The 22020-nt window shown below is 53.5% G+C and overlaps 1 protein-coding gene across 1 annotated transcript; it reads right to left on the bottom strand.

Moving 5' to 3' along the window:
• Nucleotides 1–12274: 12274 nt before the first annotated feature.
• Nucleotides 12275–19385, bottom strand: Dlx4 (distal-less homeobox 4). Its single transcript, XM_005321680.4, has 3 exons — nucleotides 17433–19385; nucleotides 13889–14085; nucleotides 12275–13506 (listed from the first exon to the last, which is right to left on the bottom strand). The coding sequence occupies exons 1-3, from the start codon at nucleotides 17713–17715 to the stop codon at nucleotides 13264–13266; spliced, it is 723 nt and encodes a 240-aa protein (XP_005321737.1). The 5' UTR covers nucleotides 17716–19385; the 3' UTR covers nucleotides 12275–13263.
• Nucleotides 19386–22020: the final 2635 nt, after the last annotated feature.

Raw genomic sequence — 22020 nt, 5'->3', positions numbered from 1 at the left:
CGAGGGAGGCGGAAGGGAGAGGCCTCAGCCCACAGACGCCAGCGGGCTGGCAAGGGTTAAGGTGGCAGCTGCCAGGCGGGGCGAGCCGAGCAGTTTGGTTTGAGGGCTGCGTGCAGGCAGGAGCAGCGAGGCGGCAGCCGGGCAGACTCGCTGGAGACACTGCATTTTATTAGGGCTGGGCTGCCAGCAAGGGAGGGAGAGGGGGAAAAAGGGCAGAAAGAGAGGAAGGAAGGAGGGAGGCTGGGCGGGCGGGCAGCCTCGGGATGAAAGGATGTTGTAAGCTCCCTAATTCCTCCCTGCTCATCCCCGCTCCGTCAGGCTGGATTAACTGCCCAGGTGACCTCCTGTGGGGGTCAGCCCCACCCCGGACCTCCCCTTCCTCTTCCTCACCTCCACAGCAGTCAGGTGCCCTCTTCACCCGACCTGGTGGGAGCTGGGGTGGGGGGCGGGGCTTGGAGGGGGCCAGCAGTGTGCCCATGGGCTACTGAGCTAGGGAACCCCAGTCTGCCCTGAGGGCCACCGTTGTCCAAGTCTTAGCAACAGCTGACATTTGCTAAACTTCTACTCTGTGCCAGGCGCTTGGCATGTGACCCTCACATAGCTTGGCAGGTGAGTTTTCAGATGAGAAAACTGAGGCTACGGTGGTAGAGGTGTGTAGCAGGCAAAGAGGTCCTGGTTCCATCCTCAAGGAGGAAAGAGGGAAGGAAGGAAGGAAGGAAGGAAGGAAGGAAGGAAGGAAGGAAGGAAGGAAGGGAGGGAGGGAGGGAGGACCTAGAACTAGAGAAGTTCAGTGTCTGCCAAGGTCACAGAAGAAATACAACAGATATTGCCAAGGTTGGGTTTTGAATCCAGGTCTGGACAGAGAATGCTGATTTTCTGCAACTCTTTACTATGACGCCTTGGGACAGAGTGTCAAAGAGCTGGAGACTGCAGCTGTACCCACTGTATCACCCTCCCCCCCCACCAGCCCTCCTCCCTGGATTCTTCCTTGGGAGGAGAATTAGTGCAAGAGGGCCTGGGCTTCTTCCCCTGGGCAGGTCCTAAGAAAAGCTTAATGCTGTGGTCAGGAATGTGCACACAGAGTCAACTGACCTGGATTCGAATCCTGCCTTCCCCTACTTTGCTGGCTCTGTGACCTTGGGCAAGTCACTTCACCTTTCTAAACTTACCTTCCTTTCCTGTAATGCAAGGATGATGCTACCTACCGAGCAGGGTTGGTGAGAGGTTTAAGTGGGATAATCTGAGTAAAATGCTTAACAGGATACCCAGCACTTGGTGAGTACTGCTCAGTTCATGGAAGTGGCCGTTGACCAGATGATCCAACCCTCCACACTCCCAGTTTAGAAGCAGCCCCTGGCAGCACTTGTCACATTGATTGATTGGTCCACCATCTCTAGGTGCACTCGAAAAGGAAAAAGTCAAACAATGTTTATTGAGCACCTGCTATATGCCAGGCACAGATGGCCAAAGCCTGGGGAAGCGGAGCACAGACCCTGTGCTAGGAGCTTCAGGGCCAGAAACAGACTTGGTCTGGAGGATTCTACTGCTGGGCAGAGCAGATAGGGTCAGGGAGGGTTAGACCAGACTGTCAGAGGAAAGGGCAGAGGCAACTGGTAGCAGGTGGGAAGGAAGCCCGAAAGGGCTTCATGGAAGAGGTAGCATTTGAATTATGTCTTGAAAGAAGATGGAAACATGCCAGGCACATGTAGGGGTCTGGGGGACATGCTCCCTGGGGACCCTCCCTGCAGAGTGGCTTCCTTTTCAAGAGGGAGTGGGGTAAGAGGAAGGAGCCTTGAGGGGGAGTCTGAAAGCAGCAGCCCGTGGTCTTCATGGGGCAGCGCTGAAGGCTGGGAGGTGCTGAGCCTGGGGTCCCTGGACCCTTTCCTGGATCTTGGGTCACAGAAGATGGTGGTCTGGCAGCTCTCAGCCCCTCAGGTGGGCCAGGAGCTGCCCTACACCTTGAGCTTGGGAAAGCAAGCTCCTTGTCTTTTGGGAGGAGACTCCTCCTGCTCTCCTGTCCTGGGGGGGTGGACGAGGAGGGTCTCTCACCCTGTCGCTGAGACCCCACCCAATTCAGCCTCTGTACACCATCCTCTGGGACCTTACCGCCACTGCCACTTACTCCCTTCTCCGGCAGAGCCACCAGAGACTGGGATCATAGGAGGAAGACAGGGAGGGGGTCCTGGGCACCGAGCAAGGCCCCGCTGCCCGACCTCCCAGCCTGGGCTCCAGGTACCCTGAGGTGAGAGCCCTGTTGGCTGAGTCAGCAGAGTTGCATCAACGCAGCCCGGAGGGGACGGAGAGGAAGGGGAGAGGGCCGGGAGGGGAAGGAGAGACCTTCAGCCAGCACCCCGGCCTCTGTTTTTCCAGCTTTAATTGCAGCGTTAATCACCTTAATAAGCTGTTTACCAACCACCCAGCAGCCTGCGACTGGGAGACTTAGAAGCTAAAAAGTGCTTGGAGATGAGTTTCCTGGGCCCCAGGGAAGGGGGCAGGAGGACCAGGTTGATGGGTCCTGGAGGGGCACGGTGGGGGGAGGCCTGCAGAAGGAGGCTGGGGCCAGGAAGTCAGGAGGCTCAAGGGGCCAGCGTGCCCCTCCCCAGGAAGTCTTGAGATCCCGTCCTCAGGGAAACCATCCCGAAACTCCCACCTGGGTCCCCAGCCCAGCTTTCTCCTTTCTCATTTGGGCAATGCTTGTCACCACCAAGTCAATGACTCTTTCCAGGCCTCCCTGCAAGCTCTGTTCAGGCAGGGTGAGGGGCGTCCGCCTCAATGCTCAGTCCCCGGTTCCCAGCACAGCTGTGGGCCTCACCGGGTATTTTTGTTTACCCTGGATGGGGGGTTGCTGGGCTGGATGCAAGTGGCCAAGGTCTCTGGGGCAGAGCCAGGATAGAATCTCAACTAGGAACTCATCAGAACCGAGGGTAGGGACGTGTGTGTGCTGAGTGTCTAGCAGTCAGCCTGCTTGGGAACAACGGATACATGAAGGAAATGATAGCGAGCTGTGAGGCTGAGGGGAAAGGTGACTGGTCCTCTCTAGGCCACTGGGGGTCAAACAAGATGGCAAAAGGAAAGCCCGGCACCCAGTCACTGTTCCTGCAGGAGCTGACCGTGATTGCACTGGCCCTAGGCATCATGTCCTCTAACCATCAGGAAGCAGGACCAGGAAGACTGTGTGACTTGCCCAGGGTCACACAGCAGATGAGAGGCTGTGCTCTGAGCGTGAGGCTCCTCTGACTATCCCAGGCCCCATCTGGACTGTCCCCACTGACAGCATTGCTTTTCTTCAATGCCTGGCTCAGGGATGAGTCTAGAAGGCTCCCAAGGGGTGGAAGAGTCTATAGAATCAGTGTGTGAAGCCCCAAGAGAATTCTAAGGAAGAGTCTGGAGTCTGATGGCTGCTCTCTGCCCAAGGTGGGGAGTCAGAGAGGCCTGAAAGGCCCAGGGCAGCCAGGACAGGTACCCTGGAAGGAGACAAACCTGGGAGGGGGAGGGAGGGGATGTGGCCCCGAGGCCCAAATACCTCAGTTATCTCCTGGGGCGAGCAGAGCAGGATTGGAAGTGTGTGCTGAGTAAGCCAGGAGCAGCGCCCCGCCCTGGAGGATTAGTGCAGCGGGGGAGGGGGCGCCCCCCACCCCAGGCAGTTCACCTCGCACCTGGCAAACTGCAGCAGCCGTGTGCCCTTCCCTGAGCACCGAGGGCGCCTGGCCACGTCATGCAATGCGTGTGGCATTGTCCCACACCCACCCCTGGGGCCAGTCAGGCCTGCCCTGAGCTCAGGAATCCCCAGTAGGGAAGGGGAGGATGACATGTCCTCAGCCCAGGGCTGAAGGGGTTGCAGAGCAGAAGGCAGAGGCCTAAAGGGAGCAGGCGGCAGGCTGGGAAAGAGAGAGAGGAAAGTTGCTCCCTGGAGCAGACAGCTCCTCCCAAGATCTGGGCAGGAAAGGTGCCAACTGAAGACCTACTGTGTGCCAGGTCCTATGCCGGTAGCTTTCCTAGACACTATCTCATTTAATTCTCACAATTTCCTGGCAAGGTCAGGTGAGATAACTGAGGCTGTGTAACCTAAGGTCAATCACCTGCCCTCTCTGAGCTTTACTTTCTTTCACCTATAAAATTAAGCTAATCATATAATCATATTAAGCTAATCCTATAGCTAATCATAATCTTATAGGGCTGCTGAGGATAGTAAATAAGATAACACACATAAAGGGCTAGGCATGGTGATGCTGATTTAACAAATTCTACTACCAGTTTGGCATTAAGTTAACTATGGGCAGTTAAGATGCTCCTCATGTGGTCTGGGGGAGTTCTAGCACCCTCAATAGTCCAGAGTTGACCCTTCCTCCTCTGTGGAGAGGTCTCCTATAGAATTCCCCCCTCTACTGGGAAACGCTTTCTTGATTCCAACGTAAGTCTACCATGCTTCAGGTATAATGGAAGGACGGTCCTCTAGGACAGAGCCACGGGCTTAGCACCAGCAGAAGGGATCACGGTGGAGGTTAATACATTTCAGTTACTGAGGAGCTAAAAAGCTACTCTTCACATCTCTATGCTTCCAGTATTTTATTGTTTATTATTTGCATGACAAGAGGAACATTTTTCCTTATTGCTACACTAGAGAACAGTTACAGGTATCTTGTATTTATTGGTATCCAGCCACCATACCAAAATTCTATTAATTCTGGGAGTCTTTTTTCTTTTTCTTCCCCCACCCCCCATCCCCCAGAGTCTCTTGAGTTTTCTCACTATCCAATCAATAGTAGTAAAAAGAAACGATTTTGTCTCTGCATTTTTACTAGTTGGAGGGATTCTGGGTCATGGATAAAGAAGTTAAGAGCTTTGTCTGCTGCTCCCTTAGCTGTGACCAGGCAGGCATCTCTTAGGGTGTCTTTCTACCTGGGGTGTGGAGGGGGCTGTCCTGAAAGTTCAGTCAGACTCCTCTCACCCTTAACTACCGCCTGTACAACTTCCTCCCCTCATCACAAAACAGCTTCTGTCTAGCCTACCACCCACACTGCTGGTGTCCAGGGGAGACAGCCAACACCAGGGCTCTGCTCACAAGTAGCCCCCAGCCCAAAAGATTCTCCCAAGCAGAGAAAACCAGGTGCAGTGGCATACATTTGTAATCCCTGTAATCCAGCTACTTGGGAGGCTGAGACAGAAGGATCACAAGTTCAAGGCCAGGCTGGGCAACTTAGCAAGACCTTGTCTCAAAATAAATTATAACAATAATTATTATTTTTCCTTTTCCTTCTCCTCCTTCTAGCCATACTGGGATTTGTTTTAGTTTTTTTTTTTTTTTTTTTGGTACAGGGATTGAACTCAGGGTCACTCAGGTGACCCCTGAGCCACATCCCCAGGCCTATTTTATATTTTATTTAGAGACAGGGTCTCATTGAGTTGCTTAGCACCTCGCTTTTGCTGAGGCTCGCTTTGAACTCGCCATCCTCCTGCCTCAGCCACCTGAGCTGCTGGGATTACAGGTATACAGGTGTGCGGCACCGCATCCAGCTCCCAACACACTTTTTTAAGTTTTATTTTGAGGCAGAGTCTCACTAAATTGCCCAGTGCTAAAGTGTTCCTGGGTTCAATCTCTAGTAGCAAGTTTTAAAAAATCAAGCATAACAGAGGAAGAGGATAACAGGAGAAGGGGTACATGGGAGGGTCCCACATGAACAGAGAAAATTTTTTAGCTCAGTAGTTGGAGATGTAACCAATAATTCTTGCTGAATCCTTACTGTATTGTAGCATTTTTATTTATTTAATTTTATTTCCCCCTACCCCACCCACGGAGCTGGGGATGGTACCCAAGTTCTTGCCCAAGCTAGGCAAGTGCTCTACCCCTGAGCTACAACCCCATCCCTCCTCCAAATTTTTGGAGGCATCATTTTGATCATTATCCCTACTGCAGAGGTGAGGAAATAAATACCTAGAGAGGTAAAATGACCAGCCCAAGACCTCTCAGCTGAGTACCTGCATCCCAGAGTCAGACTTTCTTCCTTTCCTCCTCTTTTTTTTTTTCTTCTCCTCCTTCTTCTAGCCATACTAGGATTTGAAATCAGGGGTCCTCACTCACTGAGCTGTATCCCCAGTACCTTTTTTAAAAAAAAATTAAGGAGGGGGTGAGGGAGAGAGAGTTTAACATTTATTTTTTAGTTTTCGGCAGACACAACATCTTTGTTGGTATGTGGTGCTGAGGATGGAACTTGGGCAGCACGCATGCCAGGCGAGCGCGCTACCGCTTGAGCCCCAGCCCCAGTCCCCCCCCCCAGTACTCTTTTTTAAATTTTATTTTGAGGCTGGGTCTCTTTAAGTTACCCAGGCTGGCCTTGAACTTGAGACTCTTCTGCCTCAGCCTTCTGAGTAGCTGCAAATTTTATTTTTCAAGGGGGCAAAGGGGTTTTTCTTATTTTTCAGGAGGGGTTGCCAAAGGGCTGGGATTGGGAGGAACTGATAAGCCAGAGATGAGTCTCAACTCAGAACTCAGGGTTTGGAGAGGGAGTGGGGGAGAGGGCTTTGAGGAGGTCGGGTAAAGACTTGGGGTCACAAGGGTGGAAGAAGCCCGTATCAGTGTATCCAGCTGATCGCCCTGGGCTCAGGGAATGTGACAGGAGCCGGGCAGAGGCATGTCAGGAAGCTCGGTGCAGTCTGGCTCCCCCAGGATCTGTTGGAGCAAAGAATTCCTGGCGGCTCCAGGGCTAGGAGGAGGAGTTTGTGGCAGGCCCTAGCTTGCAGGGACAGAGAAAGCAGCTCCCAAGTCCAGCGGGCAGGAGAGGTCTAGTGGCCCTGCACAGGCCTGGTGGGCAGTGGGAGGGGAAGGATCTGAGTGAGGACCACAGGTCCCCATCCCCTCTCTCTCCTCTGCCCTCCAAAGAGAGTGGGAACATCAGGGGTGGGGAGGGTTGAGCTGGCAGAGGAAGGAGCCACCTAGCCAAGCTGAGAGGGCGCCCCTAGTCTGAGAGGGCAAGCGGGTGTCCTGCTCTCCAGCAACCCCCAGTCTGAAGGAGGCGTGCAAGTCCTGACGGGTCAGGCTGATGTGCAAAACAGGACGGAGAAGGTGATTTTGGGTGGTCTCTGGGTGAAGGGGATTCCCAAGGAGCTTCGTGATCTAAGTGGGGTCACCCAGATCCTGGGGTTCTGCATCAGCTTGAAGGGGAGATTGCTTAGACAGCAGGGGCCACAGGCCAGGATAGACTCTCCTTGGGCCAGCAAAGGACCTTCCTTCAGTCTGACCCATGATTAAACTGAACTCTCAAAGGGGGTGGTTCACACGGAGCTGAGAGGAATCTATTCCACACACATATTCCACAGAGAGCGGCACCCTCCCCTGGAAATGAAGTAATCTCTCCATCTTGGGGCCAGAAAGGCTGAAGGCCTGGCACTGTGAGGAGCTGAATCAGAAAGCTTGATGTTTGGAGGAAGCGTGGGCCAACTCCTTTCCCCTTCCTGGGCTGGCCAGACATGTCCCCCAGGATGCCAGTAGGGATGAGGACCTTAGCATCATCGAACTGTGGTGTTGGAAAAAACTGCAGAATGCACCCAGTCAGATGGGGGAGGAAACTTCGATCTGATGAGAGAGACAGGATCTGCATTACAAAGCAGATATAGATTAGTATCCCGTGGTCACACAGAGCTTAGCAAGAGAAACTATCTGAATCTCAGACAGGGTATGTCACTTGCTCAAGGTTACTCTGCAAGTAGTAGCAGATCCAGATTTTTGGCTGCAAGAGCCATCCATACCTCTTGCCACCCTGTGGATACCAAGCCCCCTCCCCCCTCCCAGAGGCTGGAGTCAGAGCCAGGGCAGGGGAGAAGAGGGACTAGTGAGACCTCTGAGGGAAGGGCCACCTAAGCCCTTCTTAGCTGAACTTTGGGTTCCTGTGGCAGAGCTAGACACTATGGCCATATCTGGGAGCCATGGGACCTGCCATGAAGGGGGACAGGAGCTGCTCTTGCTAGAGAACTGGAAAAGAAGCAGGACCCAGGAATCCAAGAAAGTCACAATCAAATTTCTATGGCCATTCAGCCTCCCTTTACAGCTGATCACTAGGGTCACCAGAACTGTCTTTGCTCCAACAGATCCTGGGGAAGCCAGACTGCACGGAGCTTCCTGACATGCCTCTGCCTGGCTCCTGACACATTCCCTGAAATGTTCCTAGAATATAGGAGCCAGGAACAGTAGAGGAAAAGATAAGGGGGCAAAAGGAGAGAGACAGAGAGAAAGAGACCTGCCCCCTACATTCCCACCATACATGCCTGCGCATGCGCACGTGCACACAAGCAGAAGCTAGTCGGTAGATTTCTGTGCATGCTTCTGTCTGCCTTCATGGAAGCCCTTGGGCATCTCCTCCTTGGATCATCCCTCCAAATTGTGCTTCTCTCTGCAAACATGTGAGCCACGAGTGCATTTCTCTGTGTCTGTCCATGTACAACCATGGAATGCTTCATGCAGATGTACATACGTGTCTTTCGGCTGCAGCTCTGCCAGTGCATGTAGTATATATCTGCCTGCCCACGTGTGCATCTTCTGTACAAATGTGCACACATGGTCTCCCTGTGCTTGGGAACCTGGGTCTGCCTGTCTACAAGGATTTGTTTAGGGCCTTTGCATGTTGAGGTTTGAAGTGAATGGGTCTTGGATTCCTCCTTTGTAACCTGTCTGAGCTGGCCAGGCAAGGGGAAGTGGAGGTATGGAGGGACAGCCACTTTCCATCGCTGAGCTTATTCATCCTGGAGGAGCAGAAGTCACCAAGAATTCACCGATGGAATGTTTCCCTACTCTCCAGGCCCAAAAGCCCATCTCAGAGAAAGGATCACTGAGCAGAGTGGGGAGAAACGGGAGCCAAAGGAATGAATCCTTCCAAAAGAGAGAATAGCTAGGAGAAAGCTGGGCGGGGAGGGCATGCGAGAGGTTCTTTAGGCTCAGTGATTTCTTTTTTTCCACCACAATTGTTTAAACATTACTTGCTTCCTGTTAAAGGGGGACCCCAGACCTTTTGGGCAGGATTGAGAGGGTCTTTGTGGAGGCTGATGCTACCTCCACCCTTGGAGCCCCTGCCTCCCAGCCCCCAGGTCTGGGTCCCCTCCCTCACATCATATTCCCCCTTCCTTCCTCCTCCCATGCCAAATGAGGCCTGGTAAGGAAAGGGTTATTCCAGGTGAGGTAGGGGCGGGAACACCTGTAGGATACTTTGGGGAAAAAAGAGGCTTCAGTGCCCCTGAGGACAGAAAGCTGAGAGGAGATCTGCCACCACTACAATGGAAAGAACTGAGATTAGACACCAGGCAGAACCAGAAAGCATTGGTGCTGGAGAGGGGAGAGGCGGGAGGGGAGAGAAGGGGTGTCTCCTCAATTTCTTGGAAGCAGGAAGTTGCTGTTTTCCTTCTCAGGCTTTCCCTACTCTCTACCCACATCTCTTATAACTTCTGGGGAAGTCCTTGATCTCCCAAGGCCCCCCGTCTACACAGGCCTCTGCTACCCGGATAGCATTCCATTGACTCTGGATCCAATCCCAGAGGCAAGTCCAGGCATCCAAACTCAAATGAGGCTGGGAGCTGAGTAATCATGGGCCTCGGCGATGCAGACATTTTGTCGGGGAAATAAGCAGTTCCCCACCCCCACCTTCACAGAGGATTTGGGGGTGGAGGAGGGGCCGCCTGTCACTCAGGGTCTTCCCACCCCCTCCCACCACCATGCTCTCCGTCTTCCCACCTGCAAGTAATTTGGCCAATGGGAGGGCAGCTAAGATTGCTGTGTGGAATCTTTCTAGATCTGTGTGCATTTGGTGAGGAGGGGGCTACCTCCTTCCCCCCCAGACCCCGTGTAACCTTTTCCTCCTCACAGAAGCAAATTACTTGTAATTATCTCACATTGAAAGGCTTCAGGAGCTGCTTCCAAAATTGCTTTAATTGAATTAATTGAATCTCATTTTGCTGGAGGAGAGAATGGGGGGCAAGCCTTAAAATAGCATGTGGGGAAAGAGAAGGTGAGTGACCCAGAGGGAGGGGACGCCCCAAGTCAGCTTTCCGGAGGCAGACACACAGACGGGATAACTGGTGCCCTGGACATGCTTTCCCATTTTCCAGTCTCAGCCCACTTCAAGATGCACAAGCAGCCGCCCTTTTGCATTTGGGACCTTGCCTGGGTCCTGTTCTCAAATGGTGATGATCAGAGATGTGTGGGGTTCTGTCTCCAGCCTGATTCCTCTTCTCCGCCCTCCGGAGGCAGGTCTGCCAGGGGAGAGAGGAGAATGGATGGCTATATGAACTCGCCCACACTGTGGCCCCTCCCTCCCCAGTGATCAAAACTGCAGCTATAAATGCCATTTATTAAGTGCTTACTATGTTCCAGGCACTGTGTCAAGCATGTTACAAGCACTATCTCATTTGATCATCACAACCACACCACTGAAACATGTCCTATTAGCATTCCCATCTTAGAGGGGAAGAAACAAACCTCCAAGAGAGGTTAAGAAACTTGCCAGAAGTCACACAGTTAGCAAGAGACAGAGTTGTGGAATTCCTTGTTCCCCTTCTTTTATTGCTCCCAGCAGGGCTTCTTCCTCATGGGAAGAGACCAAGAGACCACAGGGTTCCCCTTTTACAGCCTTGATGGCTTGAGGGATGGGAGCCGGGCACCTCCTCCACTGGGGCTCCAGGTGCATCCCCACCCAGGAGCCCCGGGAAACTGGACCAGATCCCAAGTGGAAAAGAGATTCCTGTTTCCCCTGGAAAGGGCGGAACGGGTAAGGCAGAGGGATGTTGTCGGCTCAGCTGGCCGCTGGCTGGGAGAGCAATTACCCTCCTTCTGCTACTTAACTTTACAACCGAGCTGTTGTTTTAACGATGCGACTCGTGTTGGGCTGTCCAATTAATCTGCCTTTGGAGGCTTTCCGAGATGGGGTGGTAGATCTTATCTCCACTCTGTGGAAAGAGGAGTGTGCAACCCGAAGTGGAAGGGAACAGCTGCCCTCAGGGCCTGTGGCCTTAGAGAAGACCCAGAGGAGGGATCTGGGGCTGGGCCACCCCTGAGAACCTTGGAGCTAGGGTCCTTGGGTGAGGGAAGGCATTGAGCAAGAAGTCAGCGCCTCTCCTCTGAGCACTCCCACTCCTCTCTGCTCCGGGCCTCGGCTTTGGCCCACCCGGTGCCCTTTGCCATCCCATGTGTGTTTTGGGGAATGAGAGTGGCCACCGACCCAGAAGTGGTACAGGGAGGACTAATTGCTCATTGGGATGGGCCTTCAACCTAATGGGATGCCCCTTCTACCCTACATATGATCCCCAGCCAGCTGCTCTCTGGGGCTGGGTTGGCCTGAGGAGCCTGGTGGGCTTTTTTGCCTGGGGCCAGCCCTGAGCTTGCAGAGCCTGGGAACAGGTTTAGGCAACAAGAGGGTAGCTTGACTTGGGAGTCTTGTGCCTGGAATTGAAGGCCCCTCCCCAGCCCTGGGGGCCATTCTGGGCTGGATTCCCTAAATGGTTCTCGCTTTTCCTCAACCCTTCTCCCACAGTTCTCTAAGCCCTGTGCTGTGTGCAGTGGGGTGTAGTGGCTATGAGTCACAGCTGTGTCTTGCTGCTCCCTGAGCTGTCCAGAAATGTCACCTAGCATTGACTCCATCGGCCCAGGCTGAACTGGAGCCCTTGCACAGCGTCCAACCCTGTCCTCAGTCCTGCCCTCCACCGGGCATTTGCCACACTATCTCTGGTCATTTGTCTGGCTCTCTGTTAGCCTGAAGTGTCTGCTTGGTCACCATGGTATCCCCAGGACCTCACACTCAGCAGAGGATTTACCCAATACGTGTTGGATGGAAGAGAATTCTGGTTTGCCCTGGTGTTTTCTTTCCCTCCTGCCTCCTCATTCCCTGAGCTGGGCTGAGGCCATTCCACCTCCAAGCAGCACACTTCTCCCAGTAGGACTGGTCTGGCGTGTCCTCTCCAAGGGTGAGTAGGGCCACTGCCCAGGATGCAGGTGGAAAATGGGGGCTGTGAGGTGCCTTGCTTCCTGTGCAACTGGGTCAGGAAAGGCTCTCTTGGTCAAGGCCATTCCCACCTTCTTCCTTCCAGCATGCTCATCTTCCAGTTTCACACCAGAGCATATGAAAACTATGAATATTATTAGAACATTCCACAGCTAGAACCACAGAGCCAGTCAGTGGCAGAGGCAAAAGTGGAATCCAGTACCTCTGACTTCTGCAAGTCAGATGGGAGAGTTGAACAACTAGCCCCCACCCCAGCATAGCTCAGGAGACAAACACCTCGCAGCCGTCACTCAGGTTTTTGTACAAACTTTAATCTGTAGAAGCTCATGGTACACGGATGGTAAGAGTTGGATGCTGGTCAGATTGGTTATAAACCTGAGCAGTTCCTTTGGACAGAAGCAGGATAAGGAGCGCATTGCCAAGCCTGCCCCACCTATTTGGGGGTGTCAAACCTGCAACCATCCAAAGAAACTATTTGTCCCCATTTCCCCTTAAGTGTTAGTCTGCTGGGTTTCCAAGAATATGTGCATGTTGTTCTATATTAGGGGTGGGGAGTAGGAGGGAATAGGCTTTTAATAAATAGCTGTTGAATTGTATGGATAATTGGGTGTATTATCTACTTAAAATGCATAGACATGTGGGGAAAGGACTTTTATAGGAGAGGAGCATAAATTAACCACAGGTCCACAAACTCCATGTTTGTATGTTTGCTTAGTTTGGGTACTGGTGATTGAACCTAGAGCCTCGTGCATACTAAGCATGTGCTCTGTCACTTAGCTATACCCCCAAATATGGAAGTATCAGAGAGTGGGATCTGATGGTGGTCAGCGTTGAAGACTCTGGATATCCACTTCTGCTCTGGTTCACAAACAGGTGGTGCAGGGTCCAAGGTACATGGAGAACAAATATTCAGTGTTTCCTCCTGGTTTTGACCCCAGGCAATGGTGGGGCTGCAGTCCTTTGAAGCATGAGAGGAGTGGCAAAATCAAGGGTCCTGGGGACAGACTAAACTCCAGCCAATGACACTTTCTGCAGAGTCTTTATCCATTTGGAGGAAAGGTGTCTAATCTGTGGTAGTCTCAGGGACAGTGGCAAAGGCTTAAGTCCTTGAGTTAGCTGTTTGGGTTAAGGGAACAGGACTCCATCCAGTCCCCTTTTCTCTTCTAGCTCCTCATCCTCCAAGAAAGCCCATCTGGAGCTGGTTTCCTCTTGTTCCAGAAGGGATGCAGGTGCACCAGTCTTGGGCTTGGCAGGACTGGGGCCTGACCTGCCCTCCTTCCCAGACTCACATCATTTGAGGTGGAGCCAGTACATCTGGGGAATGATGCTGATACCAGGCTCCAAAGCTGTTGCCATAGCCACCAGTGGGCAGGGCACCTGCCTTGGGTAAATCCCAGAGGTATGGAAGGGGTGGAGAGCAAGGAGACAGGGAAGCGGGTCTCCCAGGGAAGTCCCCTTCCTGGCCCCCAGAGTTCTGCTTCAGGAGCTTCTTGTATTTGGAGCGTTTATTCTGAAACCAGATCTTTACCTTTGGAGAGAAAAGGGGATTGAATAAAAGATTAGGAATATGCATGAAAAGATCCCTGGCTATAGGGAACAAGTCCAGGAAGAAGAGCTGAGGTTGGGAACATTCTGCTCTAGTTCTGCATAGTCCAGGAAGTCCCCTGAGCTAGTATCCATTTCTCTAGCCTGGGGTGCTCTCCTCCCTAGAACCAACACCCACCGCCTACCCCGAAACACTTTTCTAATACATTCCCCCAACACTTGATGAGGGACAGCTATGAACACTCCCTGGAGAACTGTGTCAACTGGGCCAGGGAACTTGTCATTCATTCACACCTGGGGGGCGAGTTCCCAGCGAGCAGGCACTGGGGAAGTTTTGCACTCCTGAAGGATGGGACTGGCCCCACCTGCGTCTGGGTGAGGCCCAGCTGTGCTGCCAGCTGGGCCCTCTCGGGCAGTGCCAGGTACTGCGTATGCTGGAAACGCTGGTTTAGGTGCTGCAGCTGCAGGCTGGAATAGATGGTCCTTGGCTTGCGCTGCTTCTTGGTGGGGGCAAGCAGGTGCTGTTGGGAGGCATCCGGGGACAGCACTGGCTTCTCGGATTCTGGGGGACAAGATGGTATGTGTGGGAATTAACACTGTAGGACAGGCAGTTTCACAGGCTAGCTTGTACCTCTTCTGCATACCAGCTGGAAGATTAGTAAAAGGCACAGCTCACGTCCTTCTCCTGTCCTTCTCTTTTCAATCCCCAGTGCTCCATGTGCGCCAGGGGATACAAGACCCAGCTCTTGTCCTCAGGGTGCTCCCAAACATGGATTTTGTGTGCAGAAAGCCCAAGGGCCAGAGAGATAATACACCCACACCTAGGGGTGGGAGGTCAGAGTTCAGCACTGGAAAAGCAGCGGTATGGGTTGGGCGGGGCAAAAGACTGAGTCTAGGGCTGAGAGGAGGCCAGAAAATGACGGGAAGTGCATTCCAGGCGCAGGGGTCTCAAAAACAATGCTCAGAAACCAGAGATAGGGTCCACCTGGCACCCTTTTGCTGCTTGAAAGGCGGGGCTGAGCGGGCGTCAAGGTCAGCATTGGGGTTTGCCATGTTTCCACTACAGTAATGGGCCGCTCCTCTCCTGAAGAAGGGTGTCCATCGCTCTCCCCACACACTCCTTCCCCGGCCGCCTGGCTCTGGGGAGACGTTTTAAGAAACCCCCAGAAGCCAGGTCGATGTGGGAAGCCCTGTCCTCAGCTGGACTGCAGGCACAGAGGGTCCCCGCAAGGTGCCCCGGCTGCGGAGAATGCAGAGCCCGCAGCGCAGGCCGGCAGGGCCGCTCCTGGATCGCTCTGCGACGCCGCGGCAGTGAGATATCCGGTCCTCCTCGCTCTCCAGGAATCTCGGCTGCTGGACAGCTGGGCCCTAGAATGCCGCCGGGTGGGGGCAAGGGGCTTCGACTCCTCCCGGTCATTGTTCCCGACCTGAGCCATTCTACGCGAACAATGGAGACCATCCTAGGAAGATGGGGGTAGCCCAGTGGATGGAGCAGCCGAAGCGCCCGCGGGCTTAGGGCAACGTTGGCCATATTCCATAGGGATCTGCCCCGCGGACCCCGGCGCTCCGGTGCGGCTTTGGTCCCCTCGCCCTACCCCCCCCCCCTTATTCTCCTAGTCTGGCTCACCCCAGCCTCGTCAGGGTCCCCGCCCTTAGCTGGCCGCGGTCATCGGTTGCCTTCACCTCCCCCGCATCCCACACCAGTGGCCTCGGGCGCTGCGGGCTTCTCAGATCCTCCTCCTTCGACCCCAGCCTCAGCCAATTCCCAGAAAAACAGTTAGGTTTCCGCTCCCGCCCGCGCCTGTCCTGCCTCCCCTGCTAGAACCCAGTGCTCGAAACCCGGGGCTGGCAATCCAGCAACCACCCGCGCCTCTCTGGCTGCGAGAACAGCGCAATTCCGGCGGTGACGCACTGACAGCGGCTAAGACAGGGCAGTCGCTGCTGCTGAACTCTCGGAGCCCACCGCGCCCCAACTCTGGGAGCCCACCCGCTGCGCCCCAACTCTGGGAGCCCACTCAGCTCTAAGTTTCTTCCCGACCTGCAGTCTTCTCCACGCCAGTTGCAGCAAGTCACAACTGGATCTGCACTAGTCGCGATAATGGAGCCTCAGGGCCTCTCTCTGGGCTCCGCCGCACCCGCCGGCTCTAAGGGGTGTGTAGTGCTGGCTCACTTGGAGCCAAACCCCTCCCTGGGGCGGGGGTGGACACTAAGGGGTTTGGAGTTAGGAGAACCTCTTGCTCTCACACCCCTCTGACTCTATGGCGAACTGAACACAACAGTTTCAACAGAGAAATGCTACAATCTATTTTAAGGACAGTGGTGTGTGCTGCTTTTCGTTGGATACGGGTAAAGGTTGTAAGAAAAGAAACTCTCCACTCACTTGTCTTTAGTTCAAGCAAAGAGATGACCAGGAAAATGTGGAAGGCAGAATTGAGGACACCCACATCACTTGAACAGTTACCTCAAGGGTAAAGTCTGGTTAATCTTACCCCACTCCCAAAACATACATGTTGCAGCACATGGAACACACTGTACTATCGTAAAAAGAAGTCCAAGGAATTTTGGAGAAACTAGATCTGTAAGACCCTGCCATCACCACCACCAAATGTCACTTCATAAACCTGACCCAGCAGCCTTGGAAGAGGCAGCCCCAGTTTTGCCACAGAAGACAGTTAACTTTCCTGTGTTCTAAGAAAGTTTTCTAAAGTCCTCTTTTCAGGCCCCATGTGGTGAAAATGGATTTGCAAAGGCCAAGAACCTAGAAAACAGGCTGTATCCTTGACCCATGAATACCCTTTTTTCATGCCTCAGTTTGAGAAATTGAGTGCCCAAATTCTAGGGTCACTCTGGCTCTGATGATTCCTGTGTTCATGTCAGAACAACAGGGAAGAGAGGAGATGTCTTGGTCCTGAGCTGATTGCAGAGAAGCGCATGGTGGACATGCATCCATGGAGAAAAATGTGCCAAAGACACTTGTCTTTGGCACATTTGGGGACAATGAGGTGAGAGCAAGCAGTGCAGGGAACCTGGAGTCTAAGCTGGAGCCAGTGCAGATGGGAGTATGTACAGGGCACTTCCAGGGTCAGTGAGTATGTCAACTCCAAGGCCAGGAAGACCTGCTAGCTCATTGGCTTTATTGAGGTCTTTCAGTGAGCAAGTACTTTCTCAGAAGCTCAAAGGTGTTCCAGGCAACAGGAACTGGGGCCTAATGTACCCAAAGTCAAGGGTGGAGCTGACAGGGATGACATGCTCCTTTGGTTAGAAGTCTGAAGCTGCCAGGGAAAGATTAGGGATTTCCTGATCAGCCTGGATCTATTCTTTGGATGATGGGTGATGGGGTCCTAGTCCCAGATTCTGCCAAGTCAGGCTCCAGTCAAGGTCAGGCACGGTCTGGGGAAAGGGGGTGGGGCCCAGGAATGGAGAAGAAGGAACCCCTACATCTACAGCCCTCCAGCCAGGACCTGATTTCTGTTTAGCAGGGTTTGGCTTGAATACTGCTTTCTGAGACTAGACCACTCAGAAAAGGGCACCTGGGGAGAATCCAGAGGAAGGGGTTAGGGACCCCACCCCCACATCTGGATTGTTGCAGTTTTCCATTACAGTAGATACACACAACTCTGTTGCTCCAGGGGGTGGGGTAGGGAGACTTCCCGGCCTGGCTTCATACAACTGCAAATCGAAACCAGGTCAGTTTTGAAAGGAGACCTAGATCAACTTGCCCCCACTCTTCCCCGCCCCCCCTGCACCTCCCACCCCATCTCTTCGCCCTTCCCCCCTACCCCAGATTCCGTGGAATCAAAGTAAAGTTTGAATCCCGCTAGCTGCATGCAAACCAGGCCACAACGAAGTTTAGGGGCGTATGGGAGCTGAACCCCCCGAGGTGGGAAGAACCGCCACGACCAGACTTACCTGTCTCTGGTTCCTGTGGGCTCTCAGCCGGGTCGGGGAGGGGCCGAGATGGCGCCGCGGGTTGCTGGCAGTGCAGGTAGGAGTCTCCTGGCGTCGCCGGCCCGGTGTAGGGGTAGGACAGAAGGTGACCATACGGTCCGGAGTAGGACAAATCGGGAGAGGCTGCGGTTGCGGGGGACGTGCCAAGCGGGTAGGCAGCCACTACCGACGGGATGGGGGCGAGGTTCGGAAAGACAGCTTTGGAGACATCCCGGCCAGGGAGGGGGCAGGGCAAAGAGGTCATTGCGGCCGAGGCCAAGCCGAAGGTCCTAGGTCATGGCCCAGCACGTCTCCCTCTCCCTCCGCCAACTCTTTTTTCCAGGGCCTTGGGCGTTGGGCGGACGAAACCTCCAGCCAGCGGCCCCTCACTTAAGATCCCGTGGAAAATGTCTCTCTATGGCTCTTCCAGAGAAGAGATCGCACCCGGGAAAGGGGTTCCGGGGGGGGTGTCCCCCATGCTTTTCCCCTCCCCCCTAAGTCTGTGGGAGCCCCCCCTCCTATCCACAAGGTTCGGTTCCCGGGACCCGACGGACCCGCCCACGTAGATTCCCCGGATTGGCTACTGCACGTGGTGACTTCACTGAGGCTTGGAGCCGGGACCCACCCCCAGGGCAGCCAGAGTAGGAAGAGGGGAGGGTTGCGGGGCGCGGGATCCTGGCCCATCTCTCCAGGCGTCTTCTCTGAAAGGGTGCTGGGGTTGCAGGGTGGTTGCGCAGCCCAAGAGCCTCGGTAATATGGCAGACGTACGCCTTGGGATGCCCGAGGGGCGAGCGCAGCTGCACCGTGGGCGTAGGCGCCTCGGCTGACAGGACGCTTAAAACCCCGCCTTCGTGATGTCCAGCTCTCGGGGTCCGCACGGCGATTCGGCTCCCGCTGCCAGGGATCTGCAGGGACATTTAGACCAGACCGCCAGCGCTGGCGGCTTATTCAGAGCGTCGGAATGCGTCGCTGCAGAGCGCCAGCAGTTTGTTGGTAAACAGACGCCGGGGCCGGGATGGTACCGCCCGGCGCCCAGCCTGCCCCGCACGCGCGCGGCGCACACGCCCCCGCGGGGCGCCCTGGGCCTGGCACGCCGCGACCGCCGCGACTGCGCCTCACCGCCCCCCGTGCCGGCTTCCGCTTCCGGCAGGGGCCCCGGCTCGATTGCGACACTGTGGCTGCTGTGGGCCCTCGAGGCTACGGGAGGGATCTGCCGTCTAGGCTTTTGCTTGCACCGCACCCCGCCTTACCTGGCGCCGCATGTGACCGAAGCCTTGCATGAACCAGGACAAAGTCTGGGAGTGGGGTGAATCCAGTTTGATGGCTCCTAGGAAGGCTCATGAAATAACAACAGGCCTGTTTCCCTGGCTGCATTTTTCATACTATTTGCAGAAGGTACCTATAAACATTAGTACCCAAGGACTTGACAGGCATGTGTCCACCTGTACAATCATCTATTGCTGCATGTGTGCAACTACACGAGGACTCCATTCAAATACAACGTATATTCACATGTACCAAATATACAGGTGTCTACACAAATGTTCACACTAGCATCCTTCTATGAAAAGAGAGACTCGTTTATGAATCTGCAATTTAGGCTGTGATGTATACAAATCTGCATACCCAAAGATAAATAGCAATCCCATTTAAAAGCACTGTAAAAGCACTGTACTTGGGCCTTATACAAACCCATGAATATAGAGGTCAAATCACTGGTGTACACACTTAAAAGTATAGAAAATCCAAGCACAGGTGCATTTATGCCTGTGTATCTACCCTGTAAGAGATACCTGCCTACACACATCTAAGTTGCTTCATGTTAGGAGAAGACAATTCCATCTGTAGACCCACTGGAGTCCTCAGGTTCCTCAGCTTACCCACACACCTTTTTCTCAGTGTATGCAACTTGGTAGGATCTTCATGTTTTACATATGTATGCTATTATTATCAGGGCTCAGAGTAAAGGTAGCAGTCTTGGGGGATGAGAGAAAAAACTATCAGAGAAAAGGAGAAGCCTGTTGGAGGAAGGGGGGCACCAGACTCAGATCTCCTTGGAGAGACAGAAAATTCCAGGGGTGTGTAGGGGTGTTTGAAGCTCACAATCAGTTATCCTGGAGGGAAGAGAGCAAATCTATTTCAAATTTTTCTCTCCTCCTGGAATAAACAGAAATATATTTTCTAGGAAAATACATCTCTGGCCCCTAGTTTGGAATTCTCTACCCTGAAACCTTGGAACTCTGAAGAAGGGACTCTTTAGGAGAGCTTTCTCTTGGCAGCTGGAGAACCATCCGATGGTTCCCCTCTCATCCAACAGGGTTGTGAGGGTTTGTTTAGTGAATAAGTGCTATTATCACATGGAACCACTTTCCCCTTTTTGTACCCAACTTCAGTCATGCCACCACCTCCTCCTTTAGAGCTGGGGCTATGCTATGTCCTTCCTAACCTTCCTTTCTAGCACTATAATTTTCCTCTGGAGGGAGGCCACCATCGTGGGGCCCCAGGAATGACATTTCCAGGTGCACAGAAGGAAGACAATGCTCTTTGAGGCAGGGTTGGCTGCCATGGAAGGATTCACAGAGGTGAGGCTTGTGAGCTGGAATTGAAAGGACAGTGGAAGACACTTCTTCCCCAGGATCATGTTTCCAGAGTGCTTTCTGTGCTGGCCCTTGCAAGGAAAGGCAGGGGTGGGTTTTCTGGCAGCCTCTGCAGCAGTTGGCTTTGGACATCCTCCAAAGCTAGGAGATACCCAAAGCCCCTAAGCATTCAAGGGACTTCTCTGAATTTGTGTAAGATTCTTATCCTGTGCAGCAGCTGTGACAGAAACAGCCTGTAGTCCTTTGGAATTTATCAAACACTCAATACCAAGCTCTGTGCATCTCTCCTCCCCCCTCCCCACCCTGTGAAGTAGGTACTATTATTAACCCATTCCTCAAATGAGGAGACCTTGCCCTCCATTATCACCTCTCTCTTCACAGATCCAAAGGATGTAGGATTGGGGCACCTAGCTGGGAACTGGGGGATCTCTTCACCTTCAGACTCCCCCGGGTAGGATCTCCTTTGACAGGAGTCACATCTTCCCAACCTTAAAAAACAAGGAGGTGATAGGGATGGGAGCTAGAAAGAAAGTTATCAAGTGCTTGATAAGAATATAAGGAGGGCTGGCCTGAGAGGCCTCAAGCCTGGGTTCCCATCCCAGCTCAGCCTCCAAGCTGCTGGCTGTGATATTCTAGGTCAGCCATTTCCCTTGTCTGAAGGCTTCCAGAAGGATAACAGAAGCAAACTGGATTAAGATTCGAAGGCTTTGTTATTTGCTGCATAATGACTTGCAAACCCCAAATCCAAAAACAATAAAACCAAAAAGGAGGAAGAGGAGAAGGAAGGAAAGAAAGAAAGAAGGAAAGGAGGAAAAGGGAAAGAAAGAAGGGAGGAGGTTGAAAGAAATGAAAGAAGGGAGCGAGGGAGGGAGAGAGACAAGACCAACTAACTCTTCTCTCACTACCAATACCTCACAGCTTCTGCTGCTTAGGAAAGCCAGAAGTGCCTCCCCCCCTTCCCTGGTCAGATGAGAAGATGTCCTTAACAAGATGTCCTCAGCAACAGTCCTGGGGTCCGGAGACAATGGGGTCCAGAATAGGGAATACAGCTCCAAGGGGTCCTCCAGAGTCAGCCTAGGCAGAGCAACTGGACCTGATCAGCGCTGTGCACTGCGCGGGCTCTTCGCTGGTCGGTATTCGAAAACCATCCCGCACAATTGGGTACCGATTGCTCGGGCATTATTAACCCACGCGGCGGCGCGCGGGGGATGGGGGCGGACGTATTCCTTGCTTGAGGTTACTTGGGAGTTCCGACCCTTCTGGTAGCAGGAACTCCATTCGAATCAGCACCGCTTCCTGGCAGTTCTTCAAGGCATTCTGAACACGTGGGACTGCACAGGAGTCTCAGCGCAGTGGCTGGGCTCTATGTGGTGCCAACCGCACGCACGCTCTTGAGCTAAGAGTACTGTGTGCCTGAAATCGGCACCTGCACACATCTGCCCAGGGAAATGGAGTCAGGACCACGATTCCTGCCCTGGGCGGCCGTTCTGGCCAAACGTAACTTTAGTTTTGTTTCAGTGGGTTTAAATTCGATTTGAGGGGACCTTTCTTAGTAATTCGGTTTGGGGAAAGTAATTCGGTTTTGCCGGGGAAGGAGTTAAGAATCGAATCTTTGCCCAGCTTCCCTCCACCTTACTCTTTGAGCTGTGAATAGAGCCCTCACATTCAGAGAGGCCTGGGGAAGGGCCATCCTGTAGAGGCCGGCCTACATCCCTCCGATTTGACTTTTCCCGAAATTTGGAATTATTGGGTTTTCTTCTGATGGAGCGTTTAATGAGCGCGGCGCATACGGCGTGGGGGTGGCCGGGTAGTTGCTTCGGTCGCTGCCTGTCCGGCGGCTTCTCTTTGCCCTCACCTACACTCCGCCGACAGAATATTCTGTGGTTGGAATTCCCGCCCCATTTTTCAAAGAACCTCGGAGAAGTTGTGTGTGTGTGTGGGGGGGAATCAGAGGAGAAAGGCCCTGGGATCAG

This window comes from Ictidomys tridecemlineatus, chromosome 3, assembly GCF_052094955.1.
Source record: "Ictidomys tridecemlineatus isolate mIctTri1 chromosome 3, mIctTri1.hap1, whole genome shotgun sequence".
NCBI classification, from domain to species: Eukaryota; Metazoa; Chordata; class Mammalia; order Rodentia; family Sciuridae; genus Ictidomys; species Ictidomys tridecemlineatus.
The sequence above is the reverse complement of the archived record's forward strand: the minus strand, read 5'-3'. Positions and strand labels throughout refer to the sequence as shown.

Bases quoted from the DNA above. Each gene is read 5' to 3' on its own strand.
- Dlx4 (XM_005321680.4), bottom strand. From the start codon at position 17,715: ATGACCTCTTTGCCCTGCCCCCTCCCTGGCCGGGATGTCTCCAAAGCT. The intron at 14,086-17,432 runs GTAAGTCTGGTC...CTTGTCCCCCAG, and splicing joins CCCACAGGAACCAGAGACAG to AATCCGAGAAGCCAGTGCTG. The intron at 13,507-13,888 runs GTGGGGCCAGTC...TTCTCTCCAAAG, and splicing joins TGGGCCTCACCCAGACGCAG to GTAAAGATCTGGTTTCAGAA.